Below are 21214 nucleotides of genomic sequence, written 5' to 3' on the forward strand. Positions count from 1 at the left end.
GTTTTATAAAAGTTTTCTTCCTTGACAAGTTGAAAAGTGAGTGGAGGTCTGCACCTAGCACCCAGCAGAAACCTTTGCTGCTCCTGTCCCTCCGCGCTGCCACCCCGGTGTGCTTTCCCCATCCTCCCTCCGTCCCCTGTAAAAAAAAAAAACCCACTTCTACTACTGAAAATAATAAGACGAGATGAGGGTACGGTTTTGTTCAGGCAGTCATATTAGGAAGCTAGCTAATAAAAAAGTGCATTCCGAGGGGGAAACGAAGGGCGGCGGGAGGGGTGCGGCCGGGGCGACCCCTCAGAGGATGGTGCATTTCCCCTTCTCCACCCAGGGGTTGTTTTTCATCAGCTCTGGGTTGAGGAAGGGATCTTCCGGGATGCCGTCCTCGATCCACTTCACGAACCTGCGGAGAGGGGAGCGGAGGGGTGGGCATCGGTCTCGGCTGCAGCGTTTTGGAAATGCGTCACCCTCTGCAAGGGACGCTGGACCCAGCCGTGTCCCTGCAGCAGCAAAATGGGCAAATTGGGGGGGGGTGCAGCTGTAGTGCCCGGGATAAATACTGCACTGGTGGGGTGCACCCTGCTCTGGCAGAGAGCGACGTTGGGGTGCGGTGATGGTGGGGTGCACTCCGCTCTGGCAGAGAGCGACGTTGGGGTGCGGTGATGGTGGGGTGCACTCCGCTCTGGCGACAGCATGCGTGAGCCCTACTGGCACGTGAGCCCCCGTGCACCCGCCTGGTTTTCAGCTGGGGGAGCTAAGCACACGCCAAGTTTGATAAAAGCCATTTTGTCCCCCACATCTGTGGCTGTCAGCACGGGGACAGCCTTCATGTTGTGTTTTAAACCTTAATTGCCAGTTACACTTTTTCTGTCCCCCGCTTCTAAGAGCGATGGGTTAACTGGTGGGGTGTCCTTCACCGCGGAGTGAGGGGAAACCTTTCCAGGACTTTGTTTTACAGGGGTTCTGCACACCCGTCTGGCTGAGCGCGGAGTGCTGGGGGGTCTTGGGGGGCATCTAGGTGTCAGGGGGGAGTGTCCCACAGCTGCTGTCATATCCCCACCACCATAGGAGCAGCTGGAAATGAGCTGACATGGGGTGGGGATTTGTGGAAGGGTGCTCCGGGGCTTTATGGGCACTGGGGCTGGCGTGGGGTCTGCCATGGGGGCTGGAAGAACTGCGAGGGAACTTAAAAACAAAAATAATTTAAAAAAAATCTCAAAACACACCCTGTTTTGGGAGCCCCCAGGTAATATGGAGGGGGCCATTGGTGCTGGCTGCGGAGCGGAAGAAGAGCTGAGCTCTGCTCCTGGCTGCGCACAGCCCTGGGCTGCGGCCGGGCTGGGCCGGGGGTGTGTGGGGAGGGGTGGGAGGGGAGGGCGCGCGCCCACTCACTCAGGTATGGTCTTGGAGGACATCTCCCGCTTGTAGGCCAGCTGGTACTTCAGGCTTTCCACCTCCTTCTTCCACTGCGGGAGGTCCCACTCGTCCATGGCAGCAGCCGGGGGCTCTGCGGGGCTGCAAACCAAACCCTTGGTGCTGCATCCCTCCCCAGCCCCCCCAGCTTTGCACCCTCCCCAAAGCAGGGTGCCCCAGGACAAGGACAGCATGCTGCCATGCTCCAGGGATGGTTTCCAACCCCATGGCGGAGCAGCCCGTGGCTCCAGGAACTTTGGGGGGTTGTTCTCCTAAGGCGAGGGGTGCCCTTACCGGCAGGGCGCAAGGGCGGCCTGGCGCAGGATGACTGCCCGGCTCTGCCTCTTGTAGCCGCGGGCACATGCAAAACCCCAGAACCTGGCCCGATTTGACTGCGCTTTGGGTGTAGCGTTGAGAGCGGCAACAGCAAACAGCAGCTGTTTGGGGACTGGGGGGTGTCTGCAGCAGTGGCCCTGGGTGCTGGCTAACGCTGGGGACAGGCACCATGGGGAAACTGAGGCACAGCAGCTGAGGGGGGGCAAGCTGCAACCACGGTTGCATGAGACCTGCAAGCACCTGGCTCCCTGTGCCACCCCAAAAATCGGTGGCACAGGGGGACCTTTCCCCTCCAGCCCGTGGCCCCAACCCCTCCAGCACGCAGGGGAGCACCCGGGGGTGCCCACGCTCCCCGTCCTGCACCCCAGGCCAGGCTGCAGCCCCCGGCGCTAGGGCAGGCAAAGGGCTGGGGGTGCTGCACACCGGGGCACAAAACTCGGCCACGCACCCTCACGGCTCAAGCCCGGCCACGGCTCAAACACGGGCACGGCTCAGCACTTGCAGAGGCTGCCCCAGCCCGGCTGCGCCGCACAGCATCCTCCGGAAAAATAACCGGCCCCGGGAGAAGGGCCGGCATCCAGCATCCCCCTCCCCCGGCATCCCCGGTCCGGCCGCCCTGGGGCTCCTGGTCCCCGCTGGCGGGGAGCAGCATCCCGGTCCCGGCAGCATCCCGGCTCCGTGGCCGAGCCCTCCACCTACCTCGGCTGGAAAAGGTGTCAGCGGGAGCCGCGGCCGTCCCCGGGATGCGGCTGGCCAAGCCGCCCCGGCCTTGTCTCCTGCGAGCGCTGCCCCCGCTGCCGGCGAGCCCGAATCCTCCGTGTAATCTATTAATGCACGGCCGGGCCAGCTGCCTCCGACACGGCAGGAGCCGGATAATGGGAGCGCCCCCCCCCGCCCCCCGCTGCTCCCAAGGGATTTGGCTCCGCTGAGCGTGAACGCCCGGGATGGAGGCAGCGTCCTGGTACCCGGCGGCCGAGATGCCGAAACGGGGTTACCCCAGCCCCCCCATAGCCCTGAGGGACAGACGGGTCCCAAGGAGGTGGGAGGGGTGACGCGTGGTGGGACACAGTGGCTCCCCAGGGACATCCCGCATCCCTGCCTGCATCCCTGCCATGGCTCTCCCCCCCCCCGGCGCTGCTCCCGCTGCGCTGCCCCGGGTTTTTTGTTTCTTCCCACTTCCCTGGTGCTGGGGGCAGTGGGAGGCGGGGGTGCAAGCTGGGAAGGGTTTGGCTAAAAAAAAAAAAATAAAAAAAGAGGCAGCAAAAAGTGAGCAGTTGGAGGCTAAACGTATGAAACATACGGTGGGTGAAGGGGCAGGGTCAGCACACGGGGAAACTGCAACAACATTAAAAATTAATAGCGTGTGACTTACTTACCAGGAGGGGCAGAAGCCCACCAACAGTTGTTACTGGATTAAAGGCAATGTAACCGACGCAAAAAGCAAAAAACAAAACAAAACAAAACCAAACAAAACACAAAAAGAAGTGAAAAAAAAAAAAACCAAAACCTCCTACCAACTCCACCCTTTGTTAAGCAATCAGTTAAAAAAGAACTTCAGGTAATTATGGGGAAAGCAGCTTTGTGCTTAAAAAAAGAAAAACAAACAAAAAACCAGCAACAAAACAAACAATCAGACAAACACCCCCTAAAAGCAAGGTTTCCGCAAAGGAAAACTGCCCAGCTCCTGCCTCAAGAGCCCCTCTTTCGCACCCGTCTTCACCCCAAGCCCGAGGCCAGCATCGCCAAACCCAGGGGTCCCTGCTCACCCGCGCCTTCGCTCGCTCTCGGGGAGTGACTCCCCGCAGCGCCCTCGGCGTTCGGTGAAACGGAGGTGAAACACACGATCTGTATTTCTGGTACAATACAATTGACATGATATGATATGTGTGTGTGTGTGTGTGTGTGTGTGTGTGTGTGTGTGTGTGTGTGTGTGTGTGTGTGTGTGTGTGTGTGTGTGTGTGTGTGTGTGTGTGTGTGTGTGTGTGTGTGTATATAAAATGCAAGAGAATGTGTACGTCTATATACACATAGGTTTACACATCCCTATATACACGCATTTATGCATATATACACACACACACACGTGTTTGGTGGTGGAAAATATATATTTGTATTATATGTATGTATGTAGATACAACTTGTATCATGTTGATTATATGTGTCTTACACGCGCTATATTATATTGGGGTTGGACCAGATGACCTTTAAGGTCCTTTCCAACCCAAACGACTCTGATTCTGTAATGTACAGAAATCCAATACCTATATACACACAAGTATGTATATATATACACACACGCGTGTGTGTATGTGCACATCTATCCGCACAGGCCACCTCCTCCCTTAAGCCTTTGCAGCATCACACGCCGGAGCCATTTCTGCCGCGCAGGAGGCCGATGCCCCGCGCTGAGAACAAGCCGAGAGCGTTGCGTAGAGCGCGTGGGCCCAGGGCTGGGCAGAGCCAGGCTCCTCTCCCAGCCTTCGGCCTCGGCGGGCGATCGATAGCCGTAAGAGCCTCCCCGGCAGCCTCACGGAGCCGCCGGCCCTCCGCCCTTCCGCGAGAGGCGTCTGGGGCTTGGCCAGGGATCGATGGAGTTGTTTGGGGCCAAACTCTGAGCCCACTGCAGCCGCAGCACCAAAAGTGAATAATAAATACACGTTTTTTTTTTTTTATTGCAACACCAATGCTGGGCTTTCCTTTGTTGCAAAGAGCCGTGGGGCTCCTTCGGGCCAGCTGCGGATCAGGGCACGCTCCCCGCGCCCCAAATGCCACCGGCGCCTATTAACGGGGTCAGTGATACCGACCGCTGGACCGCAGATTATCTGCCTGTTGACATCAATCGTAATCTCCCCGCGCTGCCTCCAAACAATTATGGGAAAGGCTTGGGTTTAACGATAAAATGACACTGGAGACGGGTTATTGGATTTCCGCGGAATGTCCACAATCTGAGGGCAGCGAGGGCTGCGCGGCTGCACGCAGGGAATTTAGGAGCCACCGGCCACAAGCCCGGGGGGTTCCTCAAGCTCATCCCTCCCGCAGGCAGCATCTGCCCGGCCGCAGGCTCCTCCGGCGCCGGCGCGGAGCCTTGTCTTGGCCAGGCAGGACCAGGGCAAATGTCTGCCCGACCCTCGGGGGTCTGGGAGGGACCCGGCAGCCCCCGCGCAGCAGGTCGCATGGCCCCCATTAGCCACCCCGCCGGCTTTGTAGATTAAAGAATTATGAACTCCTGAAGTTCTGCAATATTAACGATCGCAGCCATCTGTTAATCTGGCAGCCAGCAACGAGCTGGTTTTCCCTTTGCTTAGTCCAGTTATTAAAACTGGGTATTTTTGGTCTGGCAGGCAGCTGGAGGAGCGTGAATTCCTCGTATCCTGGGGTGGCTGTGCAACGACTTGCATCCCGCACCTTCCTGCTGCCCCTGCGTTATCCGGGAGCAGCTCCGAGAGCTGAGGGAGAGGACTCCCCAGGCAGGAGCTGGGGATGTCGCGTGTGACAAACGCAGCCTGGTGCCACGCGTGGTCGGAGGGTGAGGGACCACCCCAGCACCGAGCCCACAGCCCCAGCCCCTTGCCGAGCCATCCCTGGGAAGCACGGGGTCTGCCCTGGGCACCGGCTGCTAATTATGGCTCTCTTTGGGATGGTGTTTTAGATAACTTGGTTTTCTGGTGCACCCTGGGAAGGGATAAACTCATTTAGCAGGTTAATTAGTGTCCTTGGCAGGAACGGTATCAGCTCTCCCCCAGCCCACTCAGCAGGCGAGGCTGGGAAGCGTGACGCAGGCAGAGGCAGCGTGGTTGAGGAAGGCAGCATGTTTGGGGAGGGGGCTGTGCCTCACCCCTGCCTCCTCACTCCCTCTCTGACAATTTTATCGTACAAACCCCCCTTGTCCAGCTGCCCGCTTCACGTTCTCCGCTCAGATGCAGACCGAGCTGAAGATCTAGGCCGCCCCTTTTCGGGTGTGCGTCACCATTTCCCCCCAGAGCAGAGCTGGACCAGCCACACACATTTACTGGTATCATAGATGGGGGGAGTTGTGTATTTGTTCTTAAAATTAAGACAAGTAGTTTATTAGCAGGTACTTGAGAAAGCCTGTCGCTGATCAGCAGCGATGCACGCACTCAGAACAGGTCTGGGGCCTGCTGGCCACAACCGAGCAGTACATTATGCTCCCACGCCAGGTAACAGCATTCCCGCTCCAGGCTTTAAGATCACAAGACAACTGCACTGTTCTCGGATGACATTCCTCTTTTCAATACAGACAGTTGCAAAAGGTTCTGTTTATTGTTTGGCTGTACACACCCTTGCTAAAACAGCAGGGTTCTGTTTGCTAAAATACGACATTTGGACGAGGCAGCTCCAGGTGCCCATTTTCCTCTCCAAACTCCGCATTTCAATTTTTAATGAGCTCTCTTCATCTCAATTCTACCTGGAGCAAAGCAGCCGAGATCAGCCTTCAGTTTACCTCTGGGGCTATACTCGTCCGTCTCAGGGTACCGGGAAGACGTTTTCCTGTGGTTGATTGCAATGACTATAGCTGTCTGCCCAACTCCTGCCCAAAGTCGAGCGCAGGTCTTCAGAGAAAGTATTTTTCTCATACATGAAAGATACTGATATAGAGAGGCTTGTACTATAGGTTATAGGGGCTGCTGTAATTCATTACAATGCAGAAGTAGATAAATAACGAACAGACGCACTGTTTGCTTACAGCAAATCAGCAGTTCCAAGCTTCTCCTGGCGATGGTAAATCCAGGCTCGGAGGGTAACAAACTACCTGCCCTCCCCTGCTTCCTCTCCCTCCCGTGCCCGCTCCTGCACGGGACACCAAGCAGGGCACCCAGGCTGAGTTCAAGCTGATATTAGGGCTCACTGGGCTTTGCTGTTGTCTTTCTGCACCCACAGCGAAGCGACAAAGCACGCGGTGACACCCTACTGTTGCCATGCCCCGGCACTAACAAAACGGATTATTTGGGAGAGTTCAGCACAGGAGCCTGCAGCGGGGTCAGCTGCCCAACCTCTCTGCACCGCTGGAAGAGCACCCAGAGCGCGTTCCAGGCCAGACCGCAGGAGAAAGGAAAGCTCTTGCACCAGGGCAAAGCAGAGAACGCAGATACAGCGCCTACGACGATGGGTGGTTGCAGCTGCCTTCTCCCTCTTTTTTCTCCCACTTAGCTATAGGAGAACAGGGAGCTCTGCTACTCAGGTAGATGAGGTGAGAAAGATCGTATTATCAGGAACATGCTGGAAACAGCTCTCTTGGAAACCGGGATGAAACACCGCAGCGCATCTTTAGGAGCACGGACCAGAATGAGACATCACATGGCCAACCCTGCTGACAACCAGCAGAACCAGATTCCCGAGTCTGGGGGACCTCACCGATCTCTGCTTGTCCTGGCTGAACTTTGACAGGATGGAAGGTTCAGCAATCATCAGGGAAAAAACAAAACGAAACAAAACCAAACCCAAAATCCAAACATCAAACACACAAACCCAAAAAATCCAACACAGAACTGACAACATAACAGAATTTCTATGGAGTTTTACTTAATGTTGTGTTGATTTAGACACGCATACATTTTTGTAGAAAACTTGAATAGTAGTGTAGCTTATTTAGAATAACAAAAGCTGCAAAAGCCACTGAAAGCCTTAAGCGTGCAAAATACAGCTCACCATATAATTAAGATTTCCCCACCCCCGATTGCCAAACCCATGCAAACAGGTAGCGCAGCGGGACAAAGAGGAGTACAAACCGCGCCAGAAATATTTCTTCATTTCTGCCTCCGGAGTTCAAAAGTTCACTCCTAAACTTACCACTACAATAGGGATTTGAGAAATCCAGAGAGCCATGAGCACCAGCTTAAGTCACCTATTGTAGAAAATAGAAACAAAGCCCCACAGCTGGAAAACCCTGAAAACATTTTTTTTTATTATTTACAAACAAAATAAGCTATTTACTGCATTAGGCCTTCCTGAATCTGGTTTCCTGAAGCAAGAAAACAAGCTTCAGTTACCGTTCTTCAGCCTCATGAGTGGTTTATTTTTTATAATTATACACTAAAGAAAAGAGGGTGTGCCAACAGCATTTTAAAGCCTGCTGCTGTACACCTTGTGGAGAGGCAGCTTTCCTTTTTCAAAACTTTTGCTCTCTCAGCAGTTGTTGTGCTGCAGACATCTCGCCTGCAGCGCAGCTGCGCGACACAACAGAAGCAAAGATTGTGGTGATCTCTACTTTGTCTGTTTCTCTCCCCTCGTTCCCTCACTGATCAGCATCTCTCTGCAGACCAGCTTTAAGAAAAAACAAACTTAGATCTGCTGCCTCTTTAAACAGTTGCTTAACACATGGACCTGCAAGAAAGGAAACTTCCAAGACACGTCTCCTGAAATGCAGCCACTCCTCACCTAGGATTTTATTTTTGGATTTGTCTCAAGTCAATTTTTCTGCCAAATGTTTTGGAGATGACAACCAAAGCAGAACACAAGGGACTCCAGGAAGAGAGTTCTCAGATTAAGACAAATTAGAAAACGTTGCTGAAGATTTTGCCAAATTACAGGTTTTCAAAAATGTTTATGAACTTTGAGACTTCATGAAGAGCTGTGGTCCCAAGGGGCAGGTGCCTTAATCCCTGGGCAGAGAGGAAAAAACCAGTCAGTATACTTCAGTAATTTTTATATTAATGTTGTAATAAATTACACTGACATATGATATATCAAATGATATATTTAATTATCTAATTGATAAGTAATATAGTTGTCATTGATATGCTTTGTTGTTACATTTTAAAACACAGAGATACTCACTGCATTGTGAAAGAAGTTGCAAAGATGCTTTGCCCACGGACACCTGAAAAACAGACGCAGATTCTTAATCCATTTGGTCACAGGGACAGACCTGCCCCCCGTTTCAGCCACTCCAAGTTTTGCATTGATCAAAGCTTTACAAGAAGGCTAATCCAACAATTCACTTCAGCTTCCACATGGAGATGACTTCAGCATCAGATGTAGAGTAAAATAATTAAGACAAAGATAGACCATAAGAAACAGGATTTCATCAGATTCCCCTAATCACTGCTAAAGCATTCTGTAAAGCCTCGCAAAAAGACAATTAATCAAATAGCAAATTTGTTAAATACAGCTTAACTCATACACAACTGAGTGAAATTAGGCATTTTATTTTCTCAGCTACACAGCAAGGGCTGGAGAGGAGAGACAGAAGCCTTTCTCAAAGCAGGCCGTCTTACATCTCCATGATTTCCACTTCAGACAGCTAGCAAGAAGTGAATTCTGAACGTTGCTCTGCTGCCATCAGCCACGTGTGAATTCAAACTGCCAGAGCAGCAACTACCCTCCCTCGCGGTGTGCAGCCACAGACTCCATTCGGTTAAAAACTGTTATGTCAATAGATTAAAGTCTGTCACTCTAAAGCCTATAACGCTTTACGCTCCTGCGTAACACAGGAGAGCGAGGATTACGAACAGCTAGTGGTTTCAAAAGTGACACATTGGTGTTTCATTATAATTTGTAATCTAAATAAAGATTTCCAGAACTGTTTGCCCCACCCGCAGAAGCTTTGCGCTCCTGCAGAACAAGTGGCCTCTCTTCTTTTTAAGAGACCAAGTGTGACAGGAACAAACCCAACGGTGTCCTCAGAATTACAGTGCACATATGTTCCTGAATCTTTGGTTTTTGGTGGGGGACTACTCCCTCACCACGATGTGTAATATTCCTTACAAGTTAAAAAGAAACACTGACATCGGTACACCCGTTGTACTCTTGTAGATACACAATAATACACGTTTTGAGCTACTTTCAGCTATTTTCTCTAAATAAAGTTTGATGCAGTATTACGTCTCCGAAGAGTCTAGTAACTCCTTTGCTGTAGGTCCTAATGAGAGGTTTTTTGGTTGTTGCTGATAACAAATATATTTAAGTAGCAGACCTAGACTGTACCATACATTATCCTGATGACTGGCTGGGGTTGCCGAGAGCAGATACACTTACATATGCAGGTTCTCTGTGATAATATTCAGAGTGAACAGGCCAATGGATTGCATCTTCTTATGTCTGCAGGTCAGGAACAAGGAAAGGAACTCACCCACGTACTGGGGACCAAGGTTTTGCCACCTAAGCAATACAAGACCAGGAAACAGAACACAGCCGGTCAACAACAGAGACTTTCTTATCCATTCCTAGCATTTTATTTGCATTCTTGACTCATCCAAAGCACTGGGCTTGCTGGTTTCAAAGAGGTAAGGATTGTGTCTCTGCTAAATGTTACTGCTGTGGGACTGCTCTTACTGTTTCCATAAACAAAGAGACTTCAGGGAGCAAATGTTTACTCACAGTTTTAGCATTGTTGCTTTCTGAGTATTTAGATCTCTCAAAATCAGGTTGACAGTTCCATGGAGGACATGTTCTTCATAGGAAAGCTGTTCCAGTAACAGCCTCAGGGCCCAAAAATTATTCTAGGAAGAGACAAAATAAAACCAGTGATTTAATATAACTGCGAATCATTTCTTAAAAAAACCAGCATAAATTAAAGGTAAAGGGGAACAAAACCAAGTTAAAGATGTCTAAAATCTCCAAGTTAGCGTTACACAGATTTTAAAGATCATTAGTTTTAATCTCTTAGAACAGAAATCTCAGACTCACCCCAAAAGCCAGGGCTATCTCTAAGAAGGAATTCAAGTATTGAAGATCACAAAAAAGCATCTGTTGGACTGCTTGCACTGCGAGAATAAGACAAGCCTCATGGTGCAACTACAGGAAGAGATATCAACAAGAACACGTATTTTAAAGCCCACTTTCCCACTACTTGTATATTGTATCCACTCAAATCAGCCCTAAGTCACTACCATTCCAGTCAGGCAGGCTGGATGTCAGACACAACACCCACAAGAATCTTATGAAGCCCAAAAGAAGGGGGAATAGAACAGGTACTTCTGTTTATATCACATGTTTCACCTGGTGCTCTCAAAGTCCTCACAGAAACACAAAGTCTCACACCATCACAGAAGCAGAACTAGAATTAAGGAGAAAAAAAAAAAAAAAAAAAAAAAAAATCTGTCCCAGGACTCACATATTTGGAGAGTAAGCTAAATGTAATTGCCTCAAAAGAAGTAAAAAAGAATAAGATAGCTCCTGAGATGTACTGCTGGCATTTCAGACAGAATACATTTTAAGCCATCTTTAAACACGTTCCACTACACTTGAAACCATAATTCAAAACAAATTTAGGAATTCAGGACTATCCTGAGTTTTGAGAACAACACATTGTCACGTCTCAAAGGGCAGTCTCCAGTTTGAATCAAACACCACCAGAACACCTTGTGAGAAGGTAGGACAGAATCCATTATCACCAACCCTCCCGTTTTATAAATGCGTACATTTGGGCAATGATGAACCAAGACTTGTCCTAGGCCGAAGACGGTGTCAGACCAGAACAGACCCCAATAATTTTCCTACCTTCAGACACCTGCCCTCCCCTTAGACTGTGCTAAGAACAGTCTTAGGCCAACTCCCTCCAAAAAAAAAAAAAATCTTGAAGGTTCCTCCTAAAAGCTTTTCAAAATAACCTGACTGTTTTCAATACTACTGTACCTTAAAGCACAATAAAACAAATGGTAAATCTCCTTATTGCCACGTGCACACTTACATGAGGAGAGAAAATACCAGGTGGTAAAGAAACATTAATTTTTGCCTTCAGTTCCTCCAAGAGGCTGCCACTGGCAGCGAGCACTCCCTGCAACAGAAGTAATGAGTCACAAGTAAAAAGGAAGAGTGTCCAGACATTCTACAAGCATCAAGCAGCGCCCAAAACGGCTCTTTAATGTGCTTTTACTTATTTTTTTCCAGCTTTTCTAGAGATGAGGTTGACTGTTCACATCACACTCAAGGAAATTTGGGGCACTACAGCACTAACCAAACCACACCACATAACCTTTTCCTTTTAACCTACTATGCTTAGCAAGTAGTTATTTATGTTCTTGTGAAGAAACCCAGATACTGACTCTTTAGAACTATCTGAACACATTTTTCTTAAAACTCCTTTCCTATCCAGTTTGTTATCTGATCCATCTCAACATTAAAAGATACAGGATCAGTACTGGGCACCGAGCTGCAAGCAGAGTTTATTTGTTTACCGTTGCATTTAACACTCCTGAACCACAACATTCTTCCAAGTGTTACATTCGGCAAAGACTGCAAGAGTACTCGATGAGGCACTGGAAAGTTAACCTTAGTATTTGGGAGAATGAGCCAATGCCCACATCAAATAAAGGCTTGTAAAAAACCAGACAACAGATTCTTGCATTTCACAGTATCGTTTCAGTTACCTTTTGGAAGTCAAGCGGTGGCTCTTTCAGGGATAGGGGATGTAGGTGTCCACTTTTTTCCAGCAAACTGCTACTACCCAAAATCATGATGAGGGAACTCCAGCATTTCGGCTGCAACACAGCAGAACATTTGTTTTACAAAGTCAAATGTGTTCAGAGGTGTAAACGATTCAGTGAGAAAAGGGTTCTAACAGTAAGTCCTTACATTAGAGAAGTAACTGGTCAAAACAGGTAATACACAGAAACACAGATTTAATGCAGACTCACGTTCCGGTACAGCGACACGTTGCTGTAAAGGAGTTTGAGTGCCTGCTTAATTAGAACACCATCTTTCAACGGAGGGCCTGCAAAAAGAAGAAAAATCCAAAACATATCTTACATTCCCTGAATAACTTCGGAGTAGGAACACAAACAAGACACAGGTATCTTTCAACAGAAACCTAACAAATCAGACAAACAAGCGTCCACAGCTATTGTACAATATTTTGTAGGTTCTGAATAGAAAAATAACATCAACTGTTAAACGCTCTTCTGGAAAGCTGCAAACAACTGAACACAATTTAGACTAAGCCATCACAACAGGTGACCCAGAACAAAATTTTCCTTATGTACATCACACTACAGCTCAGTGCGATACGCCCCATCAGTATCTCACATGTCTAAGAATTCTACTGGTAGTTGAAGTAGCTGAGTATCTCCAAAATAAATCTTTCATTTCAGAACACACTTTGACAAGTAGCACGCACCAAAGCAGGTGGTCACAGTTATCAGTGGCTGAACTAACAACAGAAAGTAATACACAGATCACGAAACCCTTTCTATCAGGAAGCTTCTGTTGCCAAGGTCAAGGCTGAGACACACCATAACGCTACGTTACACACTGCCATTGGTAATGCCACCATGTAATGGAGCGCTTTGTATTTTCTTTTAATAGGTTGCTTTCAGCAAAACAACTGCACAGCTGGCAAAACCAGCGTTTTGTGTGAAGTGCACTAAACAAATCCATGCTCAAATATAAAGACATTCTTCCTGCCTAGTGTTATGCACCACGCTTTAGTCCGGACGATTTATAGTTGGGTTCAGAGTCCCTCAGAATGTTACTGGATTTATTGAAAAACATAAGAGGTGTAATTAAGTAAGGTTCTAAACATACATAAGCAAGAAATCACACTTGCCAACTGTAATCCAGGGCCCAGAGTCGAGCATATCCTTTCCAGTGGGCACACTGCCGGTTCGGAACATCTTCAGGTAGACCTCAAACTGCAGAGGCGTCAGCCGGCAGGCGGTACAGCAGGCAAGGCTATTGACGGGGAACAGCAGCGAGTGCGCAGCATCCAGGAAGTCTCCAGTTTTACACAAATAGAATGGGATTTTATCTCGAAGGTCTCTTAAGCTGGAAAGAAGAAAGAAATTAATATTTGATTGGTATTAACATGACAGCTTGACAGTATGCATCTATAGGTCTGATTATGCTTGAGCAGTAGTAAGTTACACCCGATAAGGCAGAAGTTAGCTGCCACAGAGCACTACTTTCACTTAGCAAACAGCTGCCAAAATCCTTCTGCTTTTCAGTCTGCCAGTTTATTCCACATTGAAGAAACACAGGCTTAAGGCAAAGAAATAATTAAAAAACAAACAAACAAACAAAAAAAACCAAAAAATATCCCACCACCATGTAAAAAGCCATTTACCCTTTGGTATCATTGCATTTCACAGCTCTCAGGTAGCGAACAACTTCTTTATAGCTAGGGAGAAGAGAAAAACAAAACAAAACAAACAAAAACAAGAGTGTGAGTAGGAAGAGGAAGGAAGTGCAAAGCTATATACAAGTCAATTAAATATTTACTACAATTAATGAAACAAAACAGTAGATCTTCCCACACAAGAGACGCTGTACAATAGGACAGAAATACAACTGGCAGAAAGAGACAGTTGCAAACAAGTTTCAAGAAGCTATCCACACATTACTCTTGCAAAATAAAACAGGAGGTTGCCTTTCAATTTAATTCTTTAAGTAGAGTGTACTCTTTTGAACACAGATTTCTGAATACCCAGAGACCAGAACACACTTTTTTGCTGTCTTGCACCTAGTCAGCCTTTGATGAAGAGCATTTGTTTTAAATATCCACATCTAAAACTGGGGTTATGGGAACAAAGAAATTATCCACTTCAACATTCCTTTCTGGTCCTGAAGCATTCAAAGGGCTCGATTCTGCTTTGAAAAGCTTCAAAAAGCTACGGGCCTCGTTGAGAAGATGCAATGGGCATGAACAACTTCAAGTGTGTCTTTGTTTTGTACGTTTCCCCATTATACAGAACTCCTGCAGATGTTGGGAACACACTGCACTACAGTAAATACCACGCAAAACCTAAAAGGTCAATTCATAAAACAAAAAATCCAGAACAAGACCAAACCAATCTTACTTCATTTTGTCTACCAATTTCTCCACTCGAGCCTCTATAACAGGGAGTGTTTCCCACAGAAATACTTTTCTTCCTTTCTGTGTTCTTTGACCAGTGATGTTCTGGCCTTTTAAAACAGTCGTCAGTAATACGTGGTCCCACGGCACAACATTCAAGCTGGAAATATAAAAATAAAGTCATTTTAACCCTGTTTTTGTTTGTACACTGCAATTTGTTTACCTTAAGTAACACGAAGATTTACTAATAAAACATTTTGAGGTTTACAGTTCACTTTTGAGAGCAAAAAAGAGAGGGAGAAAAAAAAAAGAAAGAGAGGGAGGAAAAAAAAAAGAAAGAGAGGGAGAAAAAAAAAAAAAAAAAAAAAAAAAAAAGAGAAAAGCTATCTGGACACTAGCTTAGCTATTAGCATCAAACAACTTTTCCTGTAAGGACAGCACAAATAAAAGCAGCTAATACTGAAATCTTCCTATAAAACGCTCACACCTAACGCTATCAGTGAAAGAACCCTTCTATATAGCTGTTTTCAAATCAGACAACCGTATTAAAAATAAAGTTCTGTAAACAAAAACCAAAGAACATACCTATTGGAGAAGCCAAAACAATGACATGGAAGTGAGATGGACTGAAAAAAATGAACAAACTTTTCATACAAATTTTTTGGAAAGTCACACAACACCAGCATCCTCTGAAGTTGTGTTGTGATCCTAGGTTTTGAAAAGAAAGAAAAACAAAACAGAAAAATAAAAACCTCTTAAAATTGGATGAATTACTATTAAGTCATTACTTTTTTTTTAATCCTATGGGAAACTATTCTATAGAAGTTTGGCATTTTTTAGCTAAGCGTCAGACAGTTTGGATCTACATTTAAATTTATGCTTTAAGATTTGTAGTGAATAGGAGTATTGTTCTTTTCCTATTATTTTTAAACACCAGTGAAACCAAACTTCTGTGGTCTAAAGTTTTAAAACAAAGATCCCCAGTGAGTTTACGTGAGAAACTCAACAGAAACATCTGATGAGCAGCCTCATCAACCTGAGCTCCCAGCAGCTTCACAGCTAGCGAAACCATTTTTGTCTTAACTGCAAACTGGAGATAACACACTGACACAAAGAAGAGTTAACTCCTAAAGTTGGGGGAGGGAGGCAAAAAAAAAAATTCCTTTTCCTGTCCTTTTAAAGGAAGAAATTAAAAAATTCAAGAATAGTAATTTGAAATGAAAGCTGATACAGGATTTAGGTTATACCTGTCATTAGTTTCAAATAAGAGGTGAGAATATATAATTGTTTTTGAGCGCTCCTGAAAAAAGTTAATTCTTAATTCATTAACCTTCTGTGGCAAGTGAATTTCAGGTTAAAGGTGAAATATAAAGCTAAAATGAGAAATGAATTAAGCCAAGTGAGCTAGATGTCCTCATTCATCAGCCTCTGGGGGAACCTTACTATGTTACATCCCCGACTGCTCCATCCCAGCGGCTGTTCAGATCCCTGACAGACACTATTTACTCCTTGGCTTCATAACCACAGCAGCTACCTGACACCACCTTCTGGTCTGGCCTAGACTGCAGCTGAAAAGTAATCCACCCTCCTGGCTTTGAGCTCCCCACTGAGTTATTCTCCTCCGAGGCCACCACGAAGGGTTTGAGTGTCTATGTGGCTCTAAATAAGGCAGGTACTGCCCTTCACAGAAAGGGACTCATATTAAACAGAGCTCCTAAAAATCCTGATTTGTAGCTTACAGCTGTAGAACCCGATAGAATGCTGAGGCCCCTGCTCGTTAGGCCGATAGGTGCCTGTTGTCGTTTATACTCTTCGCCTGTCGCTACCCATCTGCGGTCCACACGCAGGCAGCTTGCGGGCTGTGCTGGCACTGCTCAAGCAGTGCCTGAGGCCGTACGGGGGTTGTGTTCCCTGACAAGGAGTTCCTGATGCTACAGAACCATAAGACTACACACCTGTGCAAGCTGACTTTTGGCTTTTAAGAGCTAAAGCATTCACTTTTTCCTTTGAACAGAAGTGATTTTAGATGCCTTTTAAATGCCAGCAGAAAGTTTGCAGGCAGTGACCATTCCACTGCCACCTCAACATCACATGCTAAGACAAATCCTACCTTTGCAACAGACAGGGAACAGCAATCTTTAATGAAGCAGTATGACCAAGGTTTTGCCAGCTTCTAAGAGGGGAGGAAAAAAGCACTAATTAACGTTTGGCTGGTTTTCCTGCCTTTTCCCCTTCTCTACATTCAACTGTTTGAGGAAAACACTTTTTTCTTAAAAAGCATTGGGAACTATCATGCTAATAAAAATTATTTTAAACAGATAAAGCAAGTGCTGAAATTATAAAACGCATTCTAGAACTGCCGTTGTTTCACAGCAGTATCTAACCTTCCCCCTCACTGAGCCAAGCACAGTGAAGCGGTACCAGGATGTCTGACCTGCCGTATCAGGCCGTTGTGGGCACGTCTCTGCTTTTACAGAGCCTCTGAAGGGCTGTGCACCATCACCCCACGAGAGGGCCAAACCACGTCCCACGTAACTGCAGGGACTGCTGCGGGACTCGTAATAAGTGTACGAAGAGAGACCTACCCAAATAACGTATCCAGCCCGCTCCTCGCGAACCCCCACAGTTCCTCAGGAAGAACTGCAGAGGAGCTGCTGTTTCTGGCCTGTCGAACCAACCCAGACCACATTTACTTCCCCCTTATTACAAGCCTTGAATTTAAGCCCCAAATTATTTAGGTTTTGCAAAGCAAAGCTCTGAGACCTTGCTCAAGCTAGACAGTAATCAAGCATGAAACAGCCAGGATATAAACAAGAAAGTAACCAGCATAAGTAGTAAAGATGGAAGCATTTAAAGCCTGTGTTTATTTATTTATCATGCAGTCCTCCCAGCTGACAGGTCAGCCTCCAGACTTACGGGGAGGCACCTAAAACCAAAACCCAAGGAACATCACATCCTCCCTTCCTTCCAGGTCAGGAGCAGATGTCTCCTCAGACAACGCAGTTTGTGCGTTCTCCTCTCAGGAAAGCTCCCCTGCCCCCGAACCTTCTACTGGGGAATTAACCCCACCTGCCATCACCTGCTCTCTGTCACCTCCCCTCCTCCCGGTTCCCATCTCCAATTCCTTCTCCTCATTGGAGATCATCTCTCCCCTTCATGACTCAACCCCACTTAACTTCTTCCTCTCATATCCAACCTTCAACCTTCTCTTCTCCCCAAAATCCCTCCCCGTAACCAATCCCATTTCTCCCTCAGGCATACTCATTTTCCTCTCACTGTGCTGCAGCCAAGGCTGTGATCTTCACACCATCTCTACCCTTAGTAAATGAAAAACCAGAACTTCGACTCCTCCTTTTCAAAAGCAAATTAAGATTACACACTGGATGTGGAATTGGACACTTACAGAGCAGGGTCTTTATGAAGTGCTATCTCTTTAGCTGCTCCCAGAAACATGACAGCAGCAGCTTTAGGACTCTCTCTTTCCGCTTGATTTAAAAATCTTGTTACCAGCGCAAAAACTTCAGAATACCTAAGGAAGTTAAGCAATCCATAAGATAAAGTGTCTGCAATGACATACTTTTTGTAAACAAATGGCAATTACGTCCATTCTGCAGTTTGAGAGCAAACTGACTTGCCTTTCCATGCACAGCCGTTCCTTTAAGCATTTTAAAGGCACATACCATAGAGTAAAAGCTGAACTTCGTCCCAAAAAGCAAATTAGTAAAAATACAAGCTTTGCTTTCACGCTTTCCCAGATTATAATAGTGAGGGATATTATAAGGTGTCTTGGCATAGCACAAGAGATGTATTTAAAGCTGTATTTAATATCTATTTAACGATGTATTTAAGGGGATGTTTAAATGACATTCCAATGCAATTTAATAGCTCACCAGCCAAGTAAATTCTCTCAGCTGTGTTTCTGCTATATCACGTGCCATGACTCCGATTACCGCTTGACTAAAGGAAAGCAAGCCTCCACCGACCAGTGAGTACTGCTAGTAACTGAGCTCTGTTATCACTTACTTGTATACAACCTCCACGCTGCGGGATTTGCACCTGTTGCACTGCCCAGGAGGCAATTTTGGAAGGCAAAAGCATTCATGTTGTGTGGGAGGCATTCTTTCTCCAACCAGATACTTATTGTATTCCACAGAAAGTTCCTGGATAAATTTTATTAGAAGACCTCCTAAAAGAGCAGACAGATGTGAAACCGCTAGCGCAGTATTTTTTTTTTCAAAACTAAGAGAAACAGAAAGACAATCATAAGTACCCCGTGTGAAATATTTCCCAAGTTACTCACACCCAGTCTTAACGGCCAAGAAAGTTTTGTTGCTTCTTCCAGAGGAAGGAAAGCAGGAGAACACAAAAGATTCAGACCCGTGTCTGGTCTGAGTGTGGCCCAGAAAGAGAGCAGCAACAGTAAGGTACTACCTTCAAATTTCACCAGGCCTTTGTAAAGAGAGTTGTGGATCAGACAAGCTGTCCATCCAAGCCACAGGTCTCCCAGGACCAGTATGAGAGCACAGCGCTTACCACCATGCCGAAGGTCCGCGTCTATATCCGTGAGCTCCAAATCGAACATGACAAGAACACCCGCCAAGGCAAAGTCACGCTGGTCCTTCCAGAATTTGCTTTTGTTGTGTGCGTTGCAGTGACAGAGCGAAGGCGTTGTCCAATTCTGGCACTGTTTCATAAAACATTAAAAACACAGACAGGTTTTGGGGTTTTGTTTTTTTTTCTTCTAGTTGAGCAAATCAAAACTCAGTTCCTCTGAGTGAAGGACTACAATTAATTTCATCCTTTACACACCTAGGCAAAGCCACACAGCCAAGTATTTTGACAGTCAGGGCAAGAGGCCTGGACAGCAATACCTCAGTATCACGGCTAACCAAAAAACCCCAAACCCCGTAATAATTTACTCTCATTCCTGAATACCTTACAGAGACACTTAGGGCTGGCACCCTCCCCACTGTGAGCTGGTAACAGAGCACTGTCTTTGCGTGTTCACCCTAACCTTCCTCACAGTTTGAAGTCTTCCAAATTCTAAGCAAAACCCAAGCAAACAAACCTCACACACCCCGTTCTCACAACTCACCCACTGTCTCTCACTAGGTTAGGACAGTCTAAAACTTTGACATTTCTCTAGCGTAGCGAGAGACGGTCTGATTTAGTAATCTGGTTCCATGAAATACACCGTGTGTCTAAAGCAAACAGGAGCTTATATTTGCTTATAGCAACTGAACGTCTGCTCCAGCAACTGGCTGGACTACTAGAAATAAACCCGGACAGCGTCCGATTCACAGTCCTGCTAGAATGTGCTCAGATATCAACACCTATGAGAGGAGCTGTTAAAATAACCAAGTTTCGTGTATCACTTATTTATATTTATAGTGTGCTTAAGAGTGATTTATTTTAGAAGACTGTTGAGTAATTCAGTTTGCTCAAACCTGTGCATTTCTTGATTACAGCTCTTACCTCAGAAGCCAGTTTATCACAAATGTAGCAGTAGCACTGATTACAGACATCAGCATTTTTCCCAAGGGGTGAGCACGTATCACATTCCGTCCGCCTACGGAGTTGAAAAACAGAGAGTTATTTATGAAACAAGCTACATGCTTATCCAACTCTACTTGTGCTTTCAGAAGTTGAAAAGCTAACAAGGTTTTACTGGACAAGATGAACTACACGTGGAAGGTGAAGCCCCACGTCAACCTCCAGAGCACTGAACGTACTCAAACGGGTGCATTGTGCAGTCGTATCTTGCATGAGGCATCACTTTCGCTTGTTTACAGAAAGTAACCATCAGTTCACATTCCTCATCCACAACTTCTTCAGATCTCTCCTCTCCCAGGGCAGACTTCTCTGTAGAAAAGAGAACAGGCAATTATTTTTCAAAAATGCTTTAAGGCACAAATTTTCTTACGATTTCATATGGTGCCAGTAAGAATGGTACACTGGCCTGGGACAAAAAACTTCCACATGCTATCAAAACAGAAGTAATCTAATAAAAAAAGGATCCAATGAACATTGAAAAGACCCAGTCTCAGCTAGGTCTGTAATATTTTGAAACTACAGAGCAGTATCCTTTAAGGCAATTAGTGCCATCAAAGAAATCCCAAAACTTAAGAAATAATGGGAGTTCCTCCTGGTTTTATTGATTTTCGAGATACTTTGTTTTCCCAGCAGCAGAAAGACACATTCCAAGCATATCACACATTTTCCATCAGTTTACTGCAAGAGTTCTTTACAGAACTCCATCGACAACAAGAGCACGGTACTTACCCAGTGTGTCCTCTAACAGAGCTGAACTCCCAAGCGTGCTCTCAGCTTCATCATCGCTGATCAGGATTACGCTCAGCTCTTCCTCTTCTCTTTTCGATGGCCCCATGGTTATAGAACTCCAAAGGAAAGGAGCTGTTTGGCAGCAAATAGGTCACAGGGGTTGTTCCCACTTTGAAGGTCCTTTCCTCAGGAAGGGAAGAAAAAGACTTCGAGACCCAAGCTTCTCATCTATGTTGATTGACAGCGGTCTTCCAGTACCTCAAGGGGGCCTACAAGAAAGATGGGGAGAGGCTGTTCAGTAGGGCCTGTTGCAATAGGAAGAGAGGTAATGGTTTTAAAATAGAGGGGGGTAGATTTAGATTGGAAATTAGGAAGAAATTTTTTACGATGCGAGTTATAGAACACTGGAACAGGTTGCCCAGAGGGGTGGTGGAGGCT

At 46.5% G+C, this 21214-nt stretch overlaps 2 protein-coding genes across 2 annotated transcripts; both read right to left on the reverse strand.

Moving 5' to 3' along the window:
- Positions 1–191: 191 nt before the first annotated feature.
- Positions 192–2609, reverse strand: GNG13 (G protein subunit gamma 13). Its single transcript, XM_086759830.1, has 3 exons — positions 2446–2609; positions 1390–1512; positions 192–400 (listed from the first exon to the last, which is right to left on the reverse strand). Exons 2-3 carry the CDS (start codon positions 1485–1487, stop codon positions 295–297), a joined length of 204 nt encoding a protein of 67 aa, XP_086615956.1. The 5' UTR covers positions 1488–1512; positions 2446–2609; the 3' UTR covers positions 192–294.
- Positions 2610–7267: 4658 nt separating this feature from the next.
- On the reverse strand, positions 7268–21009 carry LOC104474281 (uncharacterized). Its single transcript, XM_086759794.1, has 19 exons — positions 20777–21009; positions 20227–20356; positions 19970–20063; positions 19028–19178; positions 18518–18680; positions 17898–18023; positions 16605–16667; positions 15080–15202; positions 14499–14654; positions 13766–13819; positions 13250–13467; positions 12342–12418; positions 12075–12185; positions 11396–11482; positions 10393–10500; positions 10084–10205; positions 9742–9864; positions 8542–8584; positions 7268–8366 (listed from the first exon to the last, which is right to left on the reverse strand). Exons 1-19 carry the CDS (start codon positions 20880–20882, stop codon positions 8289–8291), a joined length of 2133 nt encoding a protein of 710 aa, XP_086615920.1. The 5' UTR covers positions 20883–21009; the 3' UTR covers positions 7268–8288.
- Between the last annotated feature and the right edge of the window lie 205 nt (positions 21010–21214).

Source organism: Chlamydotis macqueenii, chromosome 15, assembly GCF_036417535.1.
Source record: "Chlamydotis macqueenii isolate bChlMac1 chromosome 15, bChlMac1.mat, whole genome shotgun sequence".
NCBI lineage: Eukaryota > Metazoa > Chordata > Aves > Otidiformes > Otididae > Chlamydotis > Chlamydotis macqueenii.